Source organism: Taurulus bubalis, assembly GCF_910589615.1.
Source record: "Taurulus bubalis genome assembly, chromosome: 7".
NCBI lineage: Eukaryota > Metazoa > Chordata > Actinopteri > Perciformes > Cottidae > Taurulus > Taurulus bubalis.
Window position 1 is genome coordinate 28,349,204 of NC_136595.1, and position 25,000 is coordinate 28,374,203.

The 25,000-nt window shown below is 47.9% G+C and overlaps 1 protein-coding gene across 1 annotated transcript in view; it reads left to right on the plus strand.

The window, feature by feature from the left end:
• The window catches only part of slc9a7 (solute carrier family 9 member 7), a gene marked incomplete at both ends in the record, with an annotated part of 25,742 nt that extends 2,434 nt beyond the window's left edge, over positions 1 to 23,308 (plus strand). Inside the window, 14 exons of the mRNA XM_079220878.1 lie at positions 2,228 to 2,430; positions 2,505 to 2,582; positions 3,914 to 3,990; positions 4,755 to 4,867; positions 5,221 to 5,326; positions 6,261 to 6,444; positions 6,516 to 6,612; positions 7,364 to 7,452; positions 10,387 to 10,500; positions 11,203 to 11,549; positions 16,830 to 16,893; positions 17,400 to 17,482; positions 19,608 to 19,713; positions 23,048 to 23,308. Coding sequence (XP_079077004.1) covers positions 2,228 to 2,430; positions 2,505 to 2,582; positions 3,914 to 3,990; positions 4,755 to 4,867; positions 5,221 to 5,326; positions 6,261 to 6,444; positions 6,516 to 6,612; positions 7,364 to 7,452; positions 10,387 to 10,500; positions 11,203 to 11,549; positions 16,830 to 16,893; positions 17,400 to 17,482; positions 19,608 to 19,713; positions 23,048 to 23,308 — 1,922 coding nt within the window. The remainder of the gene's footprint in view (positions 1 to 2,227; positions 2,431 to 2,504; positions 2,583 to 3,913; positions 3,991 to 4,754; positions 4,868 to 5,220; positions 5,327 to 6,260; positions 6,445 to 6,515; positions 6,613 to 7,363; positions 7,453 to 10,386; positions 10,501 to 11,202; positions 11,550 to 16,829; positions 16,894 to 17,399; positions 17,483 to 19,607; positions 19,714 to 23,047) is intronic.
• Between the last annotated feature and the right edge of the window lie 1,692 nt (positions 23,309 to 25,000).

Here is a 25,000-nt window from a genome sequence, read left to right on the forward strand (position 1 = left end):
TCTGTAAATAACATAATTGTGTGACTCATCTGTGCTTTTATAAATAACAGAATAAAGAAAAGTAAATCACTTTCAAGTAAATCAGATTGCCCCATCAGACAATGTTTTGTGTAAGTTCTATCTGTGCAAAAGATTACTCATATTTAGTTACTACTAAATAGCTCATTGTGGAAAACAATAAGCTTTTATTTTTTTTTGCCAAACAAAACAGAATGAGTGCAGATATGTGAGCCATCAGGTTGTATCAGTATTAGTGGAGCAGTGAGCTGCTTTCCTCGACACATATGTTATAAACGGGGTTGTAGATTTGATACGGCCTCTCAATTCATGCTCAATATTGAGCTTAGATCTGTTTCTTTATTTTGAGAAACGCAACAGCAGGAAAAGACGAGCTCACGGAGCTCACGGCGTCGCGTCAAATCGCGCATGCGCAAGCTAACCTGTTAACGGCGTACCGTACCATTTACCCGAAAGTACAGGCATTTGTCCATGTATTTATTAATGACTTAGTCTTGACTAAGTCTTATATCCGTGTACTTTGTACGTTTGTAATATGTGAAGCCAGCAGCTCATTGTTGGTAGAAGACACGAGCACTTTGGCTCGTTTCACCTGGAGCAGGAGAGCTGCTCTGGGTTCAGAGAGCTGCTCTGGGTTCAGAGAACTGCTCCGGGTTCAGAGAGCTGCTCTGGGTTCAGAGAGCTGCTCTGGGTTCAGAGAGCTGCTCTGGTGAGGAGAACTCCGGTGCTCCTCACAGGAGAGCTGCTGTTGCATCTTCACCCTGGGAGCGTTTAAAACGCAGATATAGCAGTCTACTTTTCACGCGACATACTTTTCGACGCGCTCTGTCCGCTGGTGTGTGTGTGTGTGTGTGTGTGTGTGTGTGTGTGTGTGTGTGTGTGTGTGTGTGTGTGTGTGTGTGTGTGTGTGTGTGTGTGTGTGCTCAGCGCTCACCTGTGTGCGCGCGCACATATCTGTGGGCAACGGGGCGGAGAGGTTTTTTGTGTGTTTTTGAACGATGACAAGCCGGAGTGAAAACAAACCAAAATAAAATAGTAACGAGGCTATTTTTAAAATGTAGGGAGTAGAAAGTACAGATATTTGCGTGAAAATGTAAGGAGTAAAAAGTCGTCTGAAATATAAATACTCCAGTAAAGTATAGATACCCAACATTTCTACTTAAGTAAGGTAACGAAGTATTTGTACTTCGTTACTTGACACCTCTGTGGGCCACGCAGTCGATGGAGAGCTACTGCGGCGCCTGGCTCTGAAATCGGCGGCCGCCTTGTTCTCGTGAGATTATCTTTGACCACGTGTGCATGACGTCGGACACAAATCTACCCAGCAATCGATTCTGATCAGAACTGGCTCATCTGGAATGAGCCTATTAGCTGGTGTCGTGTCCCAGAGGGTCAGGACCAGTGTTCAGGACCGGTGTTCAGTCCCGGTGTTCAGGGCCCCCTAACCCTTCAGTACCAGTGTTCAGGGCCCCCTAACCCTTCAGTCCCGGTGTTCAGTACCGGTGTTCAGGGCCCCCTAACCCTTCAGTACCAGTGTTCAGGGCCCCCTAACCCTTCAGTACCAGTGTTCAGTCCCGGTGTTCAGGGCCCCCTAACCCTTCAGTACCAGTGTTCAGTACCGGTGTTCAGGGCCCCCTAACCCTTCAGTCCCGGTGTTCAGGACCCCCTAACCCTTCTGTCCCGGCGTTCAGGACCGGTGTTCAGGGCCCCCTAACCCTTCAGTCCCGGTGTTCAGGACCCCCTAACCCTTCAGTCCCGGTGTTCAGGACCCTCTAACCCTTCAGTCCCGGTGTTCAGGACCCCCTAAACCTTCAGTCCCGTTGTTCAGGACCCCCTAACCTTTCTGTCCCGGCGTTCAGGACCGGTGTTTAGGACCCCCTAACCCTTCAGTCCCGGTGTTTAGGACCCCCTAACCCTTCAGTCCCGGTGTTCAGGACCCCCTAATCCTTCAGTCCCGGCGTTCATGACCGGTGTTCAGGACCCCCTAACCCTTTAGTCCCGGCGTTCAGGACCGGCGTTCAGTACCGGTGTTCAGGACCCCCTAACCCTTGAGTCCCGGTGTTCAGGACCCCCTAACCTTTCATTACCGGTGTTCAGGACCCCCTAACCCTTGAGTCCCGGTGTTCAGGACCCCCTAACCCTTGAGTCCCGGTGTTCAGGACCCCCTAACTTTTCAGTCCCGATGTTCACTCCTCTATCCGTGCTTCAGGCCTGCTGGTGGGCGTGATCCTGCGGTACGGCATCCCGGCCACCAGCTACCACAACAAGACTCCGCCCAGCTGCTCGCTGAAGGAAGGGCCCGTCAGCACCGTGCTGCTCAACGTCAGCGGCAAGTTCTTCGAGTACACCCTGAAGGGCGAGATCAACTCCCGAGAGATCCACAACGTGGAGCAGAACGACATGCTGCGCAAGGTACCGGCCCGTCTGCCGCCTCGCCGCCGCCGCGTCAACGCCGTCTCTTATCGTCTTTTATCGTCTCTTCACAGGTGACCTTTGACCCTGAAGTGTTCTTCAACATTCTGCTGCCTCCCATCATTTTCCACGCCGGCTACAGTCTGAAGAAGGTGAGGCTGCTTGTAACGTGAGGCTGTTCTGATCCACATGTCGGGTGGACCAGGTGGCACAAACGGCTGTGGGGCAACAGTGTGCTGATGCTGCGTTCACACCAAACGCGCGATAGATTACATGCAAAGTCCGCCGGGAAGTAAGGCGTCGAAATTCCAAAATTTGTAATTTTTGGAAGGTTGAAATTGTCCAACTCTGGCGAAAAATTTGTGTAACACTTTGAGTATTTACACAGCAAGTATAAAGCAGAACTAGTGGTTATTTCCATGCTGGACGGCGGAAACGGTAACTGTTTTTACGGAGATAAGCCACGCCCCTTTCAGGCGCAGTAACACTGGTGTGAACGCAGCTTTAGACCCCTCTCACCTTTTGAGAGGAAACGAAAGCAGATGTCTTTCGTTTCCTCTCCGACTCCCACGATGGCAAATCACTAACATCTGGCGCTGAAAAGAAGAGAAAGTTCTGCTTTCAGTTGTTGCCGAGCGGCACTTTGATAACGGACCGGTCTCTGATCGTAATGCTGCTTTTATTTTAATGATGTTTATAATAATGGAGACTGTTCATTAATATCCTTTATTCAGTCGTGGACGGGCTCAAGGAGAGGTCGTGACCTTGAGCGTCTCATGACGGAGTTTTAATTCTGTGTTGCTCAGCGACGCCACCGGGATGGAAGGGTTGCTCCGTTGCTGGTTGCTCACATGGAGCAACTCTGTGGGCAACTCTCAGGTAGATTGCTGGTAAGGTTTAAAACGTCCAGAGACAAATCTTTTCATCCAGCGCCCCCTTCTGGTCTGATGATATACAGACTGTACTACCCTCTATACAGTGTGTACTACATTCTACACAGTGTGTACTACACTATATACAGTGTGTACTACATATTTCGTAGTACACACTGTATGGCATTAGTATACTGTTCTATAAGTATATAAAAAAACTACAAGTAGCCGAAGATGAGCCACATTTGACTCTTTGAATCTGTTGAGTTTGACTCTTTTCTTCGTGATCCAGCCGTTTAAGAGTGAAACCAACAGGAAGGAGGAGGCGGGACGTTGATCTGTCACTCAGAACGGGTTAATTCAGGTCTCTGAGCTCCTCTCAGGACGGGTTCTGGCTGCTCGTCTAACGTCAGCCATGTGACTCCTTCAGACTTGCTTCCTTCCTTCTGTCGGCGTGTCGGCCATGTTGTTTCTGTGCGGAGCGGCTTGTGTGTTTAGTAACCAGTCAAACAGCAGCGCCCACATGATGTTCTGTGAAGGATAACTGAGTGTAACACTTTAAATATTGTGTTTCCTTGTTTCCTTTCCTTATCTTGTTCTTCCTTTTCCAGAGACACTTCTTCAGGAATCTGGGCTCCATCATAACTTACGCGTTTCTTGGCACTGCCATCTCTTGTTTTGTTATCGGGTGAGCCTCCACTTTCTGTTTGTGAAACTTCAAAGGTCAAAGAAAAACTAGGATAAGTATTCTAGATTATTAAAATGACCCGACCTGAAAACTCAGCTCAGTGTTTCCAACTCTTCTCTTCTCCAGTGAAAGTATTTACCATCCTGAGCTCTAAACGTCTCTACATGCAGAGAAAGCCTCCAAGTCTTCATCACTGACTGCCTGTTTACTCTAAGGACACGCCCCCTAAGACACAGCCCCTAAGACACGCCCCCTAGAATATCATGATGAACGTAAACAAACAACATGGCTGCCGTTAGAACTCACAGATGTTTAGATAGAAGCTGGAGGAATGAGTGACAGGTAGACAGACGGGTGGGTAGACAGGATAGGCAGGTAGACGGGTCTGTAGACAAACTGGTAGGAGGGTATGTATGTATGTAGACAGACAGACGGGTAGATGGGTTAGTAGGGAAACTAGTAGGTATGTAGGCAGACAGACAGGTAGGTAGAACGTTAGGTATGTAGGTAGACAGACAGGTAGGTAGAACGTTAGGTATGTAGGTAGAACGTTAGGTATGTAGGTAGAACGTTAGGTATGTAGGTAGACAGACAGACAGGTAGGTAGAACGTTAGGTATGTAGGTAGACATTCATTGATTTCCGTCAGGACGAAATAATAATCTGAACAATAACGTACAAAATAAATGTTTGTTTAGAAGAGGACCGACCCTTTAATGCCTTTAGTGATCAGTCTACCTGTCTGTCTCACCTGTCTGTCTGCAGGAACCTGATGTACGGAGTGGTGAAGCTCATGCAGGCGGTCGGACAGCTGACCGATAAGTTCTACTACACCGACTGCCTCTTCTTTGGCGCCATCCTCTCGGCCACGGACCCGGGTACGCAACCCGCCGCTGCAACCCGCTGCAACCCGCTGCAACCGGCCGCAACGCGCTGCAACCGGCTGCAACGCGCTGCAACCGGCTGCAACCCGCTGCAACCCGCTGCAACGCACTGCAACCGGCCGCAACCCACCGCAACCGGCCGCAACGCGCTGCAACCCGCTGCAACCGGCTGCAACCCGCTGCAACCGGCTGCAACACGCTGCAACACGCTGCAACGCACTGCAACGCGCTGCAACGCACTGCAACACGCTGCAACGCGCTGCAACGCGCTGCAACACGCTGCAACCCGCTGCGAAAGGCCCGCTGAACTAATGTTTTAATGTTTTAAATGTCTCTAACATGTGCAGTGACGGTGCTCGCCATCTTCAACGAGCTGCACGCGGACGGGGATCTGTACGCGCTGCTGTTCGGAGAGAGCGTGATGAACGACGCGGTGGCCATCGTGCTCTCCTCGTGAGTTCTAACCTACGTTAGCAAGACGAGCCTCTGGGCTGTGACCGAGAGACAGCTAACAGACAGACAGAGAGACAGACAGCTAGCTAACAGACAGCTAGCTAACAGACAGCTAACAGACAGACAGACAGCTAGCTAACAGACATACAGACAGCTAACAGACAGACAGACAGACAGCTAACAGACAGACAGCTAACAGACAGACAGCTAACAGACAGCTAGCTAGCTAACAGACAGCTAACAGACAGCTAGCTAACAGACAGACAGACAGCTAACAGACAGCTAACAGACAGACAGCCCTCTGCCTCCCTCTGCTGGACACGTTACTAATCACCGGCTGACTGCAAGAGACATTTTTATATTTTAAATATGTCCATAATTTTGTCTGTTTAATGCTTCTGGCATAATTCTTTATTTGTATTTTGAAAGTTGATCTTCAGCTCCTAGACAACAGATATGCTGGTTTTAACAGACGTCACTTTACTGCTTTGTTTTATAATTGATATTATTTAATTTGACGAAATAATTTTTTATTAATTAATAATAATGCAAAATCTGCTTTCAAAGCACTTTGTAAACTCTGTTTTTAAAGGTTCTTACTTAATTAATAATAAGTCTATAATTAGCTGTTTAGCCCAAATACAGACCTTCAGACCCTGAAGGACAACCATGTCCATTGTAACCCATTAAAGCATAAAGTTTCCCATTAAAACATAAAGTTTACCATTAAAACATAACATCATACACTTCTTTATATCAGACTTTAAATCTGGAGCTTTTGAACTGAACTTTTTTTTACACTTTCATTTTATGTAAACAAGTTAAAATCATGGCTACGATAATGATGTTCCAAGAAGAGCCCAGTGAGACCACAAGGTGAATCCATTTCAAACATAACTGGTTAATTTCGGACCTTACCTGCGTTCCGGTGCAGCTCCATCGTGGCGTACCAGCCCAGCGGCGCCAACACTCAGAGGTTCGACGCCGCGGCTTTCTTCAAGTCGGTGGGCGTCTTCCTCGGGATCTTCAGCGGCTCCTTCGTGATGGGAGCCGCCACCGGCGTGGTCACCGCGCTCATATCCTTCAAACGCAGACTGCAGAGTTATGTTTATTCTGAGGTGTGGGTGAAGGTCGTGAAGGTCGTGAAGGTCGTGAGTGTTGATCTTTAACTCGTCTCCACGTCACCAAGTTCACCAAGCTGCACTGCTTCCCGCTGCTGGAGACGGCGCTCTTCTTCCTCATGTCCTGGAGCACCTTCCTGCTGGCCGAGGCCTGCGGGTTCACAGGTGAGCGCCGCTGGGCAGGAAGTGAGGCAGTGAGGACGAAGTGGGGAGGAAATATGGGGAAGTGGAGGAAGAGGTGGGGAAGTAGGCACCAGACACAGGATGCTGAGAGTATTCAGGCATTTTCACATATTCTTGGAAATGTTTTCACATTTATCTCTGGACCTTTTTTTTCAGATGTTTTGGGTTATTTTCTTTTTTACATACATTTCAGACAGTCTTCTGAAAATATATGTTCCCATATATTTACACATTGTTCGGAAATAATATTCAATTATTTGTCTGGCATTCTACAGACACTTTTTCAGATTTTCAGACAAAACAAATTAGCGAATCTTTTTAAAATTTTTCACATATTTTTTGAGTAATTCATGCATACATTTTATAGACATTTTTCCACATTTTCTGACATTTTCACCGTGAGCAACATGGCTTTTATTCATCTTATATAGAGAATACATTTCCCACAATGCAACTCATTTGCATCTTTTATTGGACTTTCCTTCCCGTTAAATGTTCCCATATTTTATGACACACATTTCCAAATGACGCTCACTTGTTGAATATTTCTGAATGTTTTTCCAGATAAAGTTGACGCTCATAATTAGATTTGATGGAAGTGTATTTGTATCTCTAGTCTTTTGATTCCAAGCTGTGAACTGAACCGTGACGGGGACTTGAACACAGATTATGCAGCAGACGTGCAGGACGGGAAGTGAACAGGGAATCTAACCCCCGGTGTTTGTGGTTACAGGCGTCGTGGCCGTGCTGTTCTGTGGCATCACGCAGGCTCACTACACCTACAACAACCTGTCTGCCGAGTCCAACACGCGCACCAAGCAGGTACCAGCGCCACTTCCTGTTCCCCAGCGCCACTTCCTGTTCCCCAGCGCCACTTCCTGTTCCCCAGCGCCACTTCCTGTTCCCCAGGCCGCTTCCTGTTCCCAGGCCACTTCCTGTTCCCCAGCGCCACTTCCTGTTCCCCAGCGCCACTTCCTGTTCCCCAGCGCCACTTCCTGTTCCCCAGGCCGCTTCCTGTTCCCCAGGCCGCTTCCTGTTCCCCAGCGCCACTTCCTGTTCCCAGGCCACTTCCTGTTCCCCAGCGCCACTTCCTGTTCCCCAGCGCCACTTCCGGTCCCCAGGCCACTTCCGGTCCCCAGGCCACTTCCTGTTCCCCAGGCCACTTCCTGTTCCCCAGACCCACTTCCTGTTCCCCAGCGCCACTTCCTGTTCCCCAGCGCCACTTCCTGTTCCCCAGCGCCACTTCCTGTTCCCCAGGCCGCTTCCTGTTCCCAGGCCACTTCCTGTTCCCCAGCGCCACTTCCTGTTCCCCAGCGCCACTTCCTGTTCCCCAGCGCCACTTCCTGTTCCCCAGGCCGCTTCCTGTTCCCCAGGCCGCTTCCTGTTCCCCAGCGCCACTTCCTGTTCCCAGGCCACTTCCTGTTCCCCAGCGCCACTTCCTGTTCCCCAGCGCCACTTCCTGTTCCCCAGCGCCACTTCCGGTCCCCAGGCCACTTCCTGTTCCCCAGGCCACTTCCTGTTCCCCAGACCCACTTCCTGTTCCCCAGCGCCACTTCCTGTTCCCCAGCGCCACTTCCTGTTCCCCAGCGCCACTTCCTGTTCCCCAGGCCGCTTCCTGTTCCCAGGCCACTTCCTGTTCCCCAGCGCCACTTCCTGTTCCCCAGCGCCACTTCCTGTTCCCCAGCGCCACTTCCTGTTCCCCAGGCCGCTTCCTGTTCCCCAGGCCGCTTCCTGTTCCCCAGCGCCACTTCCTGTTCCCAGGCCACTTCCTGTTCCCCAGCGCCACTTCCTGTTCCCCAGCGCCACTTCCTGTTCCCCAGCGCCACTTCCGGTCCCCAGGCCACTTCCTGTTCCCCAGGCCACTTCCTGTTCCCCAGACCCACTTCCTGTTCCCCAGCGCCACTTCCTGTTCCCCAGCGCCACTTCCTGTTCCCCAGCGCCACTTCCTGTTCCCCAGGCCGCTTCCTGTTCCCAGGCCACTTCCTGTTCCCCAGCGCCACTTCCTGTTCCCCAGCGCCACTTCCTGTTCCCCAGCGCCACTTCCTGTTCCCCAGGCCGCTTCCTGTTCCCCAGGCCGCTTCCTGTTCCCCAGCGCCACTTCCTGTTCCCAGGCCACTTCCTGTTCCCCAGCGCCACTTCCTGTTCCCCAGCGCCACTTCCTGTTCCCCAGCGCCACTTCCGGTCCCCAGGCCACTTCCTGTTCCCCAGGCCACTTCCTGTTCCCCAGACCCACTTCCTGTTCCCCAGCGCCACTTCCTGTTCCCCAGCGCCACTTCCTGTTCCCCAGCGCCACTTCCTGTTCCCCAGGCCGCTTCCTGTTCCCAGGCCACTTCCTGTTCCCCAGCGCCACTTCCTGTTCCCCAGCGCCACTTCCTGTTCCCCAGCGCCACTTCCTGTTCCCCAGGCCGCTTCCTGTTCCCCAGGCCGCTTCCTGTTCCCCAGCGCCACTTCCTGTTCCCAGGCCACTTCCTGTTCCCCAGCGCCACTTCCTGTTCCCCAGCGCCACTTCCTGTTCCCCAGCGCCACTTCCGGTCCCCAGGCCACTTCCTGTTCCCCAGGCCACTTCCTGTTCCCCAGACCCACTTCCTGTTCCCCAGCGCCACTTCCTGTTCCCCAGCCCCACTTCCTGTTCCCCAGCGCCACTTCCTGTTCCCCAGGCCGCTTCCTGTTCCCAGGCCACTTCCTGTTCCCCAGCGCCACTTCCTGTTCCCCAGCGCCACTTCCTGTTCCCCAGCGCCACTTCCTGTTCCCCAGGCCGCTTCCTGTTCCCCAGGCCGCTTCCTGTTCCCCAGCGCCACTTCCTGTTCCCAGGCCACTTCCTGTTCCCCAGCGCCACTTCCTGTTCCCCAGCGCCACTTCCTGTTCCCCAGCGCCACTTCCGGTCCCCAGGCCACTTCCTGTTCCCCAGGCCACTTCCTGTTCCCCAGACCCACTTCCTGTTCCCCAGACCACTTCCTGTCCCCCGTTGCATTGACCCCCTCGCTGCCAGATGGCTCAGCTCGGCCGGCTGTGACCTTAATCGGGGTTTTCGAGGCCGTCCCTCCCAGACGGGTTCAGGATGCAGATTAGCTCGTAGGCGACGAGCAGCGTGGTGCATTCAGGGACCCGGTTCCCAGTATTCCAGCAGACTGTCGGCACTCAAAGAAAGCTGCACATGTTCAGCATGACGAGAGTCTTTGAGCGTTGTTAGAACCGGTTCCATAACTCGTCTTCTGTTACTTTAGGAAGAAGCACTTTGTTTTTACAGGAAAAACTTTATTTTTCATGTATAGATTTTTGTATATTTTTCCTCCATAACTCGTCTTCTTTCATTCTGGAGGAAAGAAAGCATTTATTTTACTACTTTGTCGGTAGATTTCTCCCAAATTCACCAAAAGTTACCATTAACCACATCACTTAAACACAACATGTCATAACACTTTTAATACAATAACTCCTCTTTATGTACGTTATGTGATGAAGTGGTGAAGTTTCATGGTGAAATCTGTCAGTTGGTGACGATCCTTCTTTCCGTTTATTATTTATAATTATTTTAAAGCAGTGCATTGTGGGAAACATTCAGTGAATTCCCTCCTCTGCACCTGAACATTGTACTGCTTCTCCCAGCTGTTTCTACATGAATCCATGATTATATATTACATCTATATTCCCTGCAGCTGTTTCTACATGAATCCATGATTATATATTACATCTATATTCCCTGCAGCTGTTTCTACATGAATCCATGATTATATATTACATCCCTATTCCCTCCAGCTGTTCGAGGTGCTGCACTTCCTGGCTGAGAACTTCATCTTCTCCTACATGGGTTTGGCGCTCTTCACCTTCCAGAACCACGTCTTCAGCCCCATCTTCATCGTCGGGGCTTTTGTATCCTTTTGGGGCAAAAACTTTTTACTTCATGGCTGTTCAGCCTCTTTGTGTCTCTGCTCGGTGGTTTTGTTCTTCATGTGGATCTTTAGTGTCTCTTTGTAGTTGTTTTATGTCTCTTTGTAGTTTTGTAGCTGCTTGGTGTCTCTTTGTAGTTGTTTTATGTCTCTTTGTAGTGCTTGTTTTGCTTTTTTGTAGTTGTTTTGTTCTTTATGTAAATGTGTTGTGTGTTTTCTATTTTATTTGAATCTTTTTCTGTAGTTTTGTTTCTGTTTGTCAATTTGCATGATGCAGTAGTAGCCTGTTGGCCCGTTCCCAGTAGCCTGTTGGCCCGTTCCCAGTAGCCTGTGGGCCCGTTCCCAGTAGCCTGTTGGCCCGTTCCCAGTAGCCTGTTGGCCCGTTCCCAGTAGCCTGTGGGCCCGTTCCCAGTAGCCTGTTGGCCCGTTCCCAGTAGCCTGTGGGCCCGTTCCCAGTAGCCTGTTGGCCCGTTCCCAGTAGCCTGTGGGCCCGTTCCCAGTAGCCTGTTGGCCCGTTCCCAGTAGCCCGTGGGCCCGTTCCCAGTAGCCTGTTGGCCCGTTCCCAGTAGCCTGTTGGCCCGTTCCCAGTAGCCTGTGGGCCCGTTCCCAGTAGCCCGTGGGCCCGTTCCCAGTAGCCCGTGGGCCCGTTCCCAGTAGTCCCGGTCCGGTCCTTGACCTCCTCCAGACCTCCATCTTCATCGGCAGAGCCTTCAACATCTACCCGCTGTCCTTCCTGCTCAACCTCGGCCGGCGGCACAAGATCAAAGGGAACTTCCAGCACATGATGATGTTTGCAGGTCCGTTCCTCCTGCCGCCACGGACCACTGCAGCTCTGACGATGATGATGATGATGACGATGATGAGCTCTTCCTCCTCAGGTCTGCGCGGGGCGATGGCGTTCGCCCTGGCCATCCGGGACACGGCCACGTACGCCCGGCAGATGATGTTCACCACCACGCTGCTCATCGTCTTCTTCACCGTCTGGGTGTTCGGCGGCGGGACGACGCCCATGCTGTCATGGCTGCACATCCGGTGACGTAGACTTCCCTCTAGAACATGACAACAGTCCTCAGAACGCATGATCAGAATGATCTGATTTACCTCATGAAAAGCCAGACGTGTTGGTTTCACGGAACATGAACATCTCTCCAAGAACCAAGAGTTGTTCTGAGGTGAGGGTCAAAGGTCAGAGGCTGGGAAGCTTTAGAGCAGGGTGTCCACACCTTTAGTAAGTAAGTCTTAACGGCAATAACACGTAAAAGAGGAAGCAGCATTTCATCATTAGAACCCAAACGAGCCGTTCGGTTGCTCCTCAGTGAGCCGTGTTGTCCAGGAGGTGGCGCCAGAGATCTTTAAGTTCTTCCACCAACAGCTTTTAAAAGATGTCTGCACATGAAGCCAGTTAATAAACACACTTTATCGTATTTTACCCACGAAGTGGATCACATTTAAAGGCCCATAACTCGTCTTTCTAATGGATCAGTGAGTCGTCTGAACTAAATTCACAGAAACAGATTCAAAGTGAATTAGTGGAATCGTTTTGAAAAGGAAAGTTCAACACGCCTTCCAGATTAAAAGGAAAATAAGATGATCAATAAATGTGTAATATTTGTCGTGAGGGACTTTTTATTATAACACATAGCTATGTTTTATTTGACTGAAAAGGTGTTGCTAATTACACATTTTACATTTTTTACATTCATTGTTGAATTTAAACACTTAAAAAAATGAAAGAAAATTCCATAGAATTATAGAAATGAGGAATGTAAAAGCATTAAAGTGTAATAAGCAACAACTCTTCAGTCGGCATGAACCGGCTTTAGTTTGTCAACACTTCAAATCTAATGACTTATTATTGTTTTTAATATTTTTATGTGTATTTGAGGAAAAGAAAAGCAGATTCAGGCTCTTAGTGAGGAATCAAATGTGTCCCGGCCTCCAACGATCTATTTGGCATCTTATTCACTTTCAAGGCACAAAAATAAAATCCTGTTTTGAATAAATTAATTTTCATATGACTTGAACACGCTGCGCTGAGGGGATCCCCACCGAGCCGGAGGGGGAGCGTTGTGTTGCCGGACCATAATGCACTGGGGGAGCCTCCATTTGTCCCGATGAAGCGGATTATGTGCTGGTGATGTGTGGCCGCCTGCAGAGGCGTCCTGAGGACACTGTGTGTGTGTGTGTGTGTGTGTGTGTGTGTGTGTGTGTGTGTCAGCTGGAGGTTTTTATTATTGGAGCACTGCCAGACCACCATGTGGCACTCGGCAGACGGATATAATTATAGTGTAACTCTCTGTATGTATGTGTGCATACATTTACTTCCATAAATATATAAATCTTCTCCCTTGAAGGCAAAAACATCTTCATGCAGGATCAGCTATTTCATTCTCAAACTAGAACACTTTATAATGTTCGTGACTAAAACAACTTTTAATTCTGATGAACAGATAATCCCCATCTGTGTGTGATGCAGATATTTCTGCACACAGACAAAGAGAAGCTGAATGAAGTGTGTGTGTGTGTGTGTGTGTGTGTGTGTGTGTGTGTGTCCGTGTGTCCGTGTGTGTGTGTGTCCTTGTGTGTGTGTGTCCGTGTGTGTCCGTGTGTGTGTGTGTGTGTGTGTGTGTGTGTGTGTGTGTGTGTGTGTGTGTGTGTGTGTGATGCAGGAAGAGCGGCTCCAGCACGGAAACTGGGAGCACTTGACTTTGAACTGGTGTAACCGGTGTTGGGAAAGGCTTCAGATGATATCTTTGTTTTCACGGTTTACTTCTGTTTGTCTGAAGGGGAACATTGGGCATCGACCCCATGAAGGAAAGGCCACGGGAGACGTTGATTCTCTTAAAGGGACAGTACCGGTGTTTAGAGTTCTCCTGAGTGATGTTCTGTGTGACGTATTTTACTCCTAGAAGAACCTCCATCAGTTTAACGCTATATTTAGAACATCTTCAGCTCTTCACCTTTCTGACCTGAAGCTGTTATCTCTGAACACTCCACACTCCATTCACTAAACACTGATTTAACCCTCAGGTCGACCGCCGCCTTGTTGGATTAGTTTTATGTGGGACTTTGGTATTTTTAAGGGTTAGTTCTGGTTCACACATTAACAAACACAACGACGGCCAGAATCCAAGATGGCGACGGCCTGTTCTGTCTGACAGAAAGGTAAAGCAGCAGAAAAAATCTAAATATACCGTTCATCAAACTGATATTGATTATTTTTCTGAAGGATCCCTTTAAGAACATGACTCTTGGTCTTCTAAGTTGGATGGTTGTGTCAAAGGAAACCAAATAGATTTGATATGTTTCCAGCTCGGCTCGGAGGCGCAGCTGTTGAGCAGTTGCTTTATTTTCTCTGGGTGACGTGAACACTCGAGCCGGCCTCCTGGCGTGGTTGCCGACTGTTTCTTTTCTCACCGCTGTGCAAAGAACTAAATCCCACTCTGTTGTTAAAACAAAGAGGAAGTTGGGAAAGAAAGCGGCTGCACTAGAGGCCCGAAACGCTGCGAACGAAATGTGCTTGTGAGGAATATTGGCTGGTTAAAGGAGAGGAGGGAGTGTGTTCAGGATTAGGATTAAAGGTTAGTGAGTCAGTGGGACTCCGTTACGTAGAAGTGTGCACGTGAACATGTACAGAAGAAGTCGGTCCTCGTCACGGAGAAGTCTAAAGATAACCTTGAGTCCTCCTGTACAGCGGCGGCCGTGACCATGAGGGCCTCGCGCTCGGCCTCTGGGCTGCGGGGATTAGCCTCCACTGCTGCACAGATTATGTGAATCACAAGTCCCCCTTTTTAAAATCTGCTTGTGTTAAGTTTAATCCTCCTCTGTTAGTAAGACACACCATGGGGGGGGAATTATGTCTGAATACATGTGTCACTATAAAAGACTTGTAGACAGATGGTTAGCTTAGCTTAGCACAAAGAATGGAAACAGCGAAGAGGCCCTAGAACGAGGCCGGTACGTAGCCCCCGTAGATCTTCATGACGTCACCCATTTGTTTGTCGACTTCAGTTTTGAAGCCGTCGCACCTTGGTTTGTTGGCTGTCGCCATCTTGGTTTGTTGGCTGTCGCCATCTTGGTTTGTTGGCTGTCACCATCTTGGTTTGTTGGCTGTCGCCATCTTGGTTTGTTGGCTGTCACCATCTTGGTTTGTTGGCTGTCGCCATCTTGGTTTGTTGGCTGTCGCCATCTTGGTTTGTTGGCCGTCGCATCTTGGTTTGTTGGCTGTCGCCATCTTGGTTTGTTGGCCATCGCATCTTGGTTTGTTGGCTGTCGCCATCTTGGTTTGTTGGCTGTCGCACCTTGGTTTGTTGGCTGTCGCCATCTTGGTTTGTTGGCTGTCGCCATCTTGGTTTGTTGGCCGACGCATCTTGGTGTGTTGGCTGTTGCCATCTTGGTTTGTTGGTCATTGCTGTCATGTTTTTATTGGGCGTCGCCATCTTGGTTTGTTGGCCGTCACCATCTTGGTTTGTTGGCTGTCGCCATCTTGGTTTGTTGGCCGTCGCACCTCGGTTTGTTGGCTGTCGCCACCTTGGTTTGTTGGCTGTCGCCATCTTGGTTTGTTGGCCGTCACCATCTTGGTTTGTTGGCTGTCGCACCATCTTGGTTTGTTGGCCGTCACCATCTTGGTTTGTTGGCTGTCACACCTTGGTTTGTTGGCCGTCACCATCTTGGTTTGTTGGCCGTCGCATCTTGGTTTGTTGGCCGTCGCATCTTGGTTTGTTGGCCGTCGCACCTTGGTTTGTTGGCTGTCACCATCTTGGTTTGTTGGCTGTCGCCATCTTGGTTTGTTGGTCATTGCTGTCATGTTTTTATTGGGCGTCACCATCTTGGTTTGTTGGCCGTCGCCATCTTGGTTTGTTGGCCGTCGCCATCTTGGTTTGTTGGCTGTCGCCATCTTGGTTTGTTGGCCGTCGCACCTCGGTTTGTTGGCTGTCGCCATCTTGGTTTGTTGGCTGTCACCATCTTGGTTTGTTGGTCATTGCTGTCATGTTTTTATTGGCCGTCGCCATCTTGGTTTGTTGGCCGTCTCCATCTTGGTTTGTTTCTCATTGCTGTCATGTTTTTATTGGCTGTCGCACCTTGCTTTGTTGGCCGTCGCACCTTGGTTTGTTGGCTGTCGCCATCTTGGTTTGTTGGCTGTCACCATCTTGGTTTGTTGGCCGTCGCATCTTGGTTTGTTGGCCGTCGCACCTTGGTTTGTTGGCTGTCGCCATCTTGGTTTGTTGGCTGTCGCCATCTTGGTTTGTTGGCTGTCGCCATCTTGGTTTGTTGGCTGTCGCAATCTTGGTTTGTTGGCCGTCGCCATCTTGGTTTGTTGGCTGTCGCCATCTTGGTTTGTTGGCTGTCGCCATCTTGGTTTGTTGCCTGTCAACATCTTGTCATATTGTTTTTTGGTCACCGCCACGTAGTTTTTTTTAATTTGCGACTTTGTTGTTCTTGAAAACACTTGACAATGTTTTTTGTTATATTTTAGAAAGAATATAAAGTTGAACAGGGAGGTAGAGTCTGAGGACTCTGGAGCATTGAACATTATTAAGATGTGTAAAAAAAACACTAGTTTGCCAGAATATATATTTATAGTTTCCACACGTCATTTCCTGGTTTGGTGAATACATTTCTTTAGTTGAAAGCTCACAGTGGTTTCTTTTCTTTTTAAGGAATAAGAACTCTTTTTTTGCCATAATTGGGACATGAAAGGGTTAAATCACATGACATTTCCTTCAGCTCTTGCACGCTGAATGTCTCTCTGTCTCGGGGTCAGAGGTCACCTCGGGGTGAATTCCTCCAGCGGTGAAAACTTAGCTTGTTCTCTACAAAACGGTTTTGTGTTCTGCGTCACGAGAATTATCTGTTTGTTTGCTCTCTCTCGTCTTTACAGCCTACACTGTTTTTTACACAGTCTTATACAGTTATACACCGTTATACACAGTTTTACACTGTTTTATACACAGTATTACAGTTTTACACTGTTACATTGTTTTACACTGAATCACACTGTTTTACACTGTTTAATACACTGCATTACAGTTTTACACTGTTACATTGTTCTACACTGAATCACACGGTTTTACACGGATACGCTCTGCGGTGGATTACATGCTCATTTGCAGTAATTTTCCGCCACTGTAAGGTTGAGTGATTTCCTGCGTGGTTTCAAAGCAGCTTCTGATCCGAGCCACAGAGAACAACCTGCATGCGGTCGCCACAGCATCAAGGTCACCGAAGTCACGAGGAGGAAACTGCTGACTCGTCTCACAGATACGACTTCAGGGGCTTCAGGGGTTTGACATTTAGTTTTCTGTGTTTCAGGGTCGGCGTGGATCCAGACCAAGACCAGCAGCCCTGTGGAGACAGCTTCCAGGTCCTGCAGGGGGTGAGGGCTCTTCATGACTCTTTATTTATGATTATGGGTTAATCACTCCACTATAACACTGTTGTTTGTTTGTGTGGCTTCACCTTTGCACTGCTGTTCTGTTTTGGTTCTATTTGTTGTATATATTGTGCATTTGTTATATTGTTTTGCTTACCCTGTATGTATAAATGCTGCTCCATCTAGACTGATCAAGTGATTTTAAGTAATTAGAGGCGTTAAACAGTAAAACTATATAAATTTAATCGAATGCTCACGACTTCACAAACCTGCATCTTCACTAAAACCTTGGTGACGAGCTTTAAAGCGTCCGGTTTCAGTGAAGACAGGAAGTGGTGACCTTGTTAAAGAGTCAGTACTTCTGCAGTGTGAACTGAAGACAGAACCAGTCGGTCCGATGGAACCCGGTTCTGAGATGAAGACGTTTTAACACGAGACCCGGAGCTCGACCCACATGGAGGGGGAGCTGTTCACCGGCTGCAGACTGACGCTGTGTTGTGTTCCTGCAGGAGGGCTCGCAGGCCGAAGGACTGAGCAAGACCAAGCAGGAGAGCGCCTGGCTCTTCAGACTCTGGTACACCTTCGATCACAAGTATCCTTCTGCTCTGGACGCCTCAGGGGCTAAATAAACCCTGAACGCAGCACCCTGAGGCTCAGGGTCTGTCAGGGTTTAGTGTTGTGCATTTTATTTATTATTTTAGGGACAAAACGGACATTAAATGAAAAAAGCTACGATGAGGAACTTTCATTTCCTGTTGGTTCTGGCGCCCCCTGTGGACTAAAGAGGTAGTGTCTCTGAGCACCAGGGTCCCTTTAGAAAACCTTATTTTACTGCAGCAGGTCTGACAGTCTGACCCTCAGTCCTGGTCCTGGTTCTCCCGGACTAGACTGAGGTCTATAGAGGACCATGATTACATGAGACTAGTTCAGGACCAAGTAAAAGCTTATTTGTACTCTTCCTAGACTTCTATACAACCAGAGGAGTCGCCCCCTGGTGGTCAGGAGAGAGAATGCAGCTTTAACACATGAAGCATAGACTTCTATACAACCAGAGGAATCTCCCCCTGGTGGTCACTAGAGAGAATGCAGCTTTATCACATGAAGCATAGACTTCTATACAACCAAAGGAGTCGCCCCCTGGTGGTCAGGAGAGAGAATGCAGCTTTAACACATGAAGCATAGACTTCTATACAACCAGAGGAGTCTCCCCCTGGTAGTCAGGAGAGAGAATGCAGCTTTAACACATGAAGTATAGACTTCTATACAACCAGAGGAGTCTCCCCCTGGTGGTCACTAGAGAGAATGCAGCTTTATCACATGAAGCATAGACTTCTATACAACCAAAGGAGTCGCCCCCTGGTGGTCAGGAGAGAGAATGCAGCTTTAACACATGAAGCATAGACTTCTATACAACCAGAGGAGTCTCCCCCTGGTGGTCAGTAGAGAGAATGCAGCCTGGTTATATCCAGTTGTTTTGTCTCGCTTGGTCGACAGGTGAATTATTAATATTTAATTTCAGGGTGGATTCCTCTCGGAGGTTATCACACATTTCTGTTCAAATTCATGTTCTCTCCCCAAAGTTACTGGGGACCCGATCACTTTAACTGGGTATTCGTGGGTTTATTCCCAGAATGCAATGCAGCCTGACTAATTACAAACATGAGCACGCTTTGCAGCCGAGCGCCACCAAAAGGACTTTACCCTCAGCTGCTCACAGAATCCCACGATGCCTTAAGCTCCAGATATATCCTCTGGCAGACGTCCTCCGCGTTATTAAAACATAATTCACCATTTGAAATGTTTTTATTGCTTCTTTCTGCGGGAGGAGAACTTCTCGTGGGAAATGACTGACGTTCTGTTTTAATTAGTTTTTGCAGTATCTCTGCTGGAATTGGTTTCTGCAAACTGTCTAATCAGATGCTACGGTCCCACTTTATACTAAGAGCCTAGAAATAGATTCATTAGTCGTGGTGAATGTGTTTTTCTTCTTTTATTTGCACACAAAACTTAATAAAATCCAGATTATGAAAACTACTAAATGTGAAGTCAAGAGGTCATAATTATACAATAACCCTCAACATCAAGAGAGAAACAAACAAAACAAAGATATAAGCCGAGAGCAGCGTTTGGGTTGCCAGGTTGTTGAAGATCCTCCTCCATCATGACACTTTTATTATTTCAAATATTCTGATTGAGCCGACACGTCATATTTTCATTTATGTAAAGGAATTACAAAATTATATTCATGTGCATTCCGATATAAAATAGATACAAAAAAAAAGTCATTCATTCTATTTGTCTTTTTAAAGGGAAATGTTTAAAAATAAATAAGTAAATAATTAAATTGTATAACAAAGACAGAAATAATCTAAATCTAAGAATAGGAACATGACTCAGGCGAGGTTGTTGTTTCGTCTTCTTCCTCCTCCTCGTCTTCCTCCTCCTCATCTTCCTGAACCTCATTGAATACGATTCTACCCGTGAACAAATGTGTTCTTCAGGTCACATTACGCAACACGCCTGCTTGACGTTTGTTTTTATTCATCAAACCAAAAACCTTCTGATAAACGAGCTACAAAGACGAAGCGAGTGACTTTCGGGTTCTGGGTTCCTGTGGAACCCAGAAGGTTCCTGTTGATGAGCTCATGAGTAAATGTAGATGTTTGAAGCCTGACTGATGTTAACCGTCCAGCTCCTTTTCCTGAACCGACGCTCAGTTACCTGAAGCCCATCCTGACTCACAGCGGCCCGCCGCTCACCTCCACGCTGCCGGCCTGCTGCGGCCCGCTGGCCAGCTGCCTGACCAGCCGGCAGGCCTACGAGGTGAGGTCACTTCCTGTTTCTGAGCCGGCCCTATACTTCTATACAACCAGAAAAGTCGCCCCTGGTGGCCAGGGGGGAGAATGCAGCTTTAACACAGAAAGTTAAACTTCTATACAACCAGAGGAGTCTCCCCCTGGTGGTCAGGAGGGAGAATGCAGCTTTATCACATGAAGCATGTACTTCTATACAACCAGAGGAGTCGCCCCCTGGTGGTCAGGAGGGAGAATGCAGCTTTAACACATGAAGCATAGACTTCTATACAACCAGAGGAGTCGCCCCCTGGTGGTCAGGAGGGAGAATGCAGCTTTAACACATGAAGCATGTACTTCTATACAACCAGAGGAGTCGCCCCCTGGTGGTCAGGAGGGAGAATGCAGCTTTAACACATGAAGCATATACTTCTATACAACCAGAGGAGTCTCCCCCTGGTGGTCAGGAGGGAGAATGCAGCTTTATCACATGAAGCATGTACTTCTATACAACCAGAGGAGTCTCCCCCTGGTGGTCAGGAGGGAGAATGCAGATTTATCACATGAAGCATGTACTTCTATACAACCAGAGGAGTCGCCCCCTGGTGGTCAGGAGGGAGAATGCAGCTTTATCACATGAAGCATGTACTTCTATACAACCAGAGGAGTCGCCCCCTGGTGGTCAGGAGAGAGAATGCAGCTTCATCACATGAAGCATAGACTTCTATACAACCAGAGGAGTCGCCCCCTGGTGGTCAGGAGAGAGAATGCAGCTTTAACACATGAAGCATAGACTTCTATACAACCAGAGGAGTCTCCCCCTGGTGGTCAGGAGGGAGAATGCAGCTTTATCACATGAAGCATGTACTTCTATACAACCAGAGGAGTCGCCCCCTGGTGGTCAGGAGAGAGAATGCAGCTTTATCACATGAAGCATAGACTTCTATACAACCAGAGGAGTAGGTCCCTGGTGGTCAGGAGAGAGAATGCAGCTTTATCACATGAAGCATATACTTCTATACAACCAGAGGAGTCTCCCCCTGGTGGTCAGGAGAGAGAATGCAGCTTTAACACATGAAGCTTTGGCTTCACCGGAGGTGTGACGTCATGCATGAGGTAGTTTTCCTTCTCCGTGTCCAGAAAGCCCCCCGATGGCCTCAAGAAGGCTTTCTGTGAATACTGAAGGTTCTTTTCTCTCTCAGGAGAAACAGAAATACCGTCAGCGTGTTCTCAGTTCCTGCCAGCGAACACAAAACACCGAGGCCTTCAGAGAGAGAGACAGCGCAGCAGCCTTTCTGCACTCAGAGGACACAAAAGACTCTTTTCAGCTCTGTGCTGATCAGTGTTCTGATGTTTTACTCACAGAAACAGACACCCGGTCACACTTTCACGTGGATTCACTGTCGGTTATAAACTATAAATTGCTTCTTTTGTTTTGTTACCACAAAGTAGTGACATGGGTGATTTTAACTTGACGTTCACAGAGTTTTAAGCCTTTTATCCGTGAGTGTTGTTGGTCTGCTGCTGGTTTTATGGCGTCCAGTCGGGGAGAGACGGGATTAAACAAAGCTTCTTTGCCTGCTTCCTCTTCGGTTATGGACGCTATGAAATGGGGAAGGGCTCAAATGTTCCACGAAGGTTAACCTCAAATCGTAGAACATTTGAAACGTGGTTGTAGAAAGTAGTTTTCAGGCTGCATTGCTTTGAAGACTAACTTTAAACCTTTAATTGTGTGCTATAAAGGAACAGGCGGATCAGGTTGGCTAGATTCCACATTTCAAAGTCTTTTTTTTTTTTCTACTTCAGAAGTTTCCTCACTGAGAGAAACAACCCTGAAGTTTCTAAGAGCAGTTTGAATCCTCTAAAAGTGAAGGAATGGCCCTTCAATGCTTCCTTTCTTAGCTCCTTTAGCAAAGGAAACACTGGGCCTTCCTTTAACCAAAGGAAAAGAAGATAATGCCGACCCACAATTCATTGCGGCGGAAACATTTTAAAGTGACGCACCATGAAAAACCAACGATATGTTTATAACAGTTACTTTTATACAGTCGTAAAGTTATAAGATTCATGTTGGTGAATATGAAGAGACGGTGACGTTCATTTTACACGTATTTATTAACTTTATGTAACAAAAGGGTACAAAATAGCAGGAACTGTAAATATAAGAGTTGACAAGAAGCATCAGTAAACCAACGTCAAGTCATTGGGTGTATGGAAGCCCATTACCGCCACTGGGATGAAAACATTAAGATCCTGTCGGTCATAATTATGACTCTTACAGGATCTTTTTGTTTTCATCCCAGTGCCTAAATGGTCTTGCTTAGGTTCCTACTGGATCTTTAAAAGCACATGCATTGCTTTCAATTATTTATGTTTTTAAACAACTTTGTTCTTTTATGCTTTAACACTGTCATATAAATAAGCTTTATTGTTAATATTAATAAGATATGTTTTTAGGTTAAACCTGAGACTTAATAGCCAACAATCAAGCGTTAAGTTTTACAATTACACAGAAAAATAGGATTTTCTACAAAACGTGGTCTGAAAGCCAATCAGCTTTCTGATCTTGATTATCTTGATGAATTAAATCAGAATAAAATGGAGGATTCTGATTGGCTGTTGGAGGGAACCGGCGATGACGACATTTTGATATAAATCTAAATCAGTTTATTTAACATTTGGGTCAATATTTTTTATTCAATATAAGTAAATATCCTTTTAATGACCAAAAAACAGGCCTGGTGGATTACTTATCTTTTATTCCCCTCCAGGATAATTGCTGGAGAGACGTGTTATGTAATCTCTGGTTTTTAGTCGTGTTGATCCTCTCATGAGAGTAATCCCGATGACCCGGCGTTAACTCGTCCTGTCCTCCCCCCGGGGGACACGAGGACTCTATTGATCGATCAGCCAGTCAATTAGAGACTGAGACCTCATGCTGCATTTTCACAGCTATTCACTTACCCAGCATGCAATGTGTGCTTTTAAGGGACTTTTCCAACGGTGTAGCTGCTGTGTCCTCCTCTCTTAATGTCCCCCCTGTGTCCTATGAGACTGTGTGTCCCCGCTCTGTCTCCTATATGAGACTCTGTGTGTCCCCGCTTGTCTCCTATGAGACTGTGTGTCCCCGCTCTGTCTCCTGTATGAGACTCTGTGTGTCCCCGCTTGTCTCCTATGAGACTCTGTGTGTCCCCGCTTGTCTCCTATATGAGACTCTGTGTGTCCCCGCTCTGTCTCCTATATGAGACTCTGTGTGTCCCCGCTCTGTCTCCTGTATGAGACTCTGTGTGTCCCCGCTTGTCTCCTATATGAGACTCTGTGTGTCCCCTCACGTCCCACTTTGTGTTTTGTGTTTTTTTTCCCAGGACCAGCTGAGGGACCACGACTCTGAAGTCCTCCGCAACGACGCTGACCTCACCTTCACGTTCGGGGACACGTCCATCACGTCCAACGGCGCGTCTGGCGCCGCCGGCGGGGACGTGGGCGGAGCCTCTGGATGGAGCGCCAACGGCAAGAGGAGCGGCAGCACCTCCGAGGAGGCGCTGGAGCGCGAGCTGGACTCCCGCGAGCAGGATCTGCTGAGCCGGGGCACGCGCCTGGTCTTCCCCATCGAGGACCACATCTGACCCCCATCCTCCCGTCCCCTCCCTACCCCCACCAAGACCACCTCGAGTCCTCCAGAGAGGGGACGGTTCAGATAGCTCAAGGAAACATTTCATCCTCATTACAGAGCCGGGGTTTGTCCTCCAGGAGGCGCTTGATTTGGCCACCAGGAGACGTTTGATTCATTCTCCAGGAGACGCTTGATTCGTCCTCCAGGAGACGTTTGATTCGTCCTCCAGGAGACGTTTGATTCGTCCTCCAGGAGACGCTTGATTCGTCCTCCAGGAGACGTTTGATTCGTCCTCCAGGAGACGTTTGATTCGTCCTCCAGGAGGCGTTTGATTCGTCCTCCAGGAGGCGTTTGATTCGTCCTCCAGGAGGCGTTTGATGCGTCGCAGCCCGACTGATCGATTCCTCTGCAGACACAGCTGGGAAACCTTTATGCAGGATGTGAAAAATTAGCTGAAAGCTTCAGCTGCAGAAGAAGGAGAAGGAGAAGGAGAAGGAGGAGGAGGAGGAGGAGGAGGAGGAGGAGGAGGAGGAGGAGGAGGAGGAGGATGATTGCCCTCTCTCTCGTCATGTGACCACGTTCAGAGTTCACAGCGACCTGCTTCTTCACAATCTCATCTAGCGGCTTCAATAGTTTACAGATCAAACTAGAGATCTGAAGCTGACGGGCGGGTGTGAGTGTGTGTGTGTGTGTGTGTGTGTGTGTGAGAGAGAGAGAGAGAGAGAGAGAGACTGTGGCATCGAACAGTGAATGTGTCGCCCTCTCCGCCCGCCACGGGTGAAGAATGTGAGCGTGTAAATAGCGACAATTCAGAGCTTTGTTCCTCAATGAGGGAGCTGCTTTCAGGGCGTCGTGTGTGTGTGTGTGTGTGTGTGTGTGTGTGTGTGTGTGTGTGTGTGTGTGTGTGTGTGTGTGTGTGTGTGTGTGTGTGTGTGTGTGTGTGTGTGTGTGTGTGTCGTCTGAAGCGTTTCCCTGACAGGACCTGAGTGTCTTCACTGCTTCTATTGTTTAAATTCATTTCAAGCATCTTTCTGTTGAGCAGCTCACGGATATTTTTATTATAAAAAGAAAAATCAAAAAAAAAAAAATACATAAAATAGTGAACTTCTTAAATTACTTCTTATTTCAGAACCTGTAGTCCAAAATAAAAAAAATATTGAAAGTACTTCTTTAAACTTTCAACTTTTTTTTTTCCTGCACGGATCAGTTTTGGTCTCGTGAGAAAAAAACTTTTATTTGACTTTCTTTAGATTTCTGCTAAATTCTCCAGAAGTTATTATTACATAATGCCTCATTTGCATATTCAACAAAGAAGGCCGTTGCTTTATGGCGGTTTCATCATCAGCTGTTTCCTCCTCAAAAGGTCAAACCTGTTTATCTCAACTCGGCCTGTCAATCAAACTCAAAGCGTCGCTGTCATTCGTCTTTTCTGGATCCTTTGTGATGTAGATTAAATCAGGTTATTATAATAATAATAATTACAGATTATGAACGTTTGTCGACACATTTTTTCATTTTTGCCAAAACAAAAATTCCGACTTCGTGGAATTTGAGGCGAAGCTTTAAGGTTTTTTTTTGCACGTGAGATTATGTTTAAGACATTTTGGGAAATTAGTTTTCTGACTTCTGATGGAAAACTGATGCAGCCAGTTAGCTTAGCACAAAGACTTGAAACGGAGGGAAACGGCTAGCCTGAACAGAAACT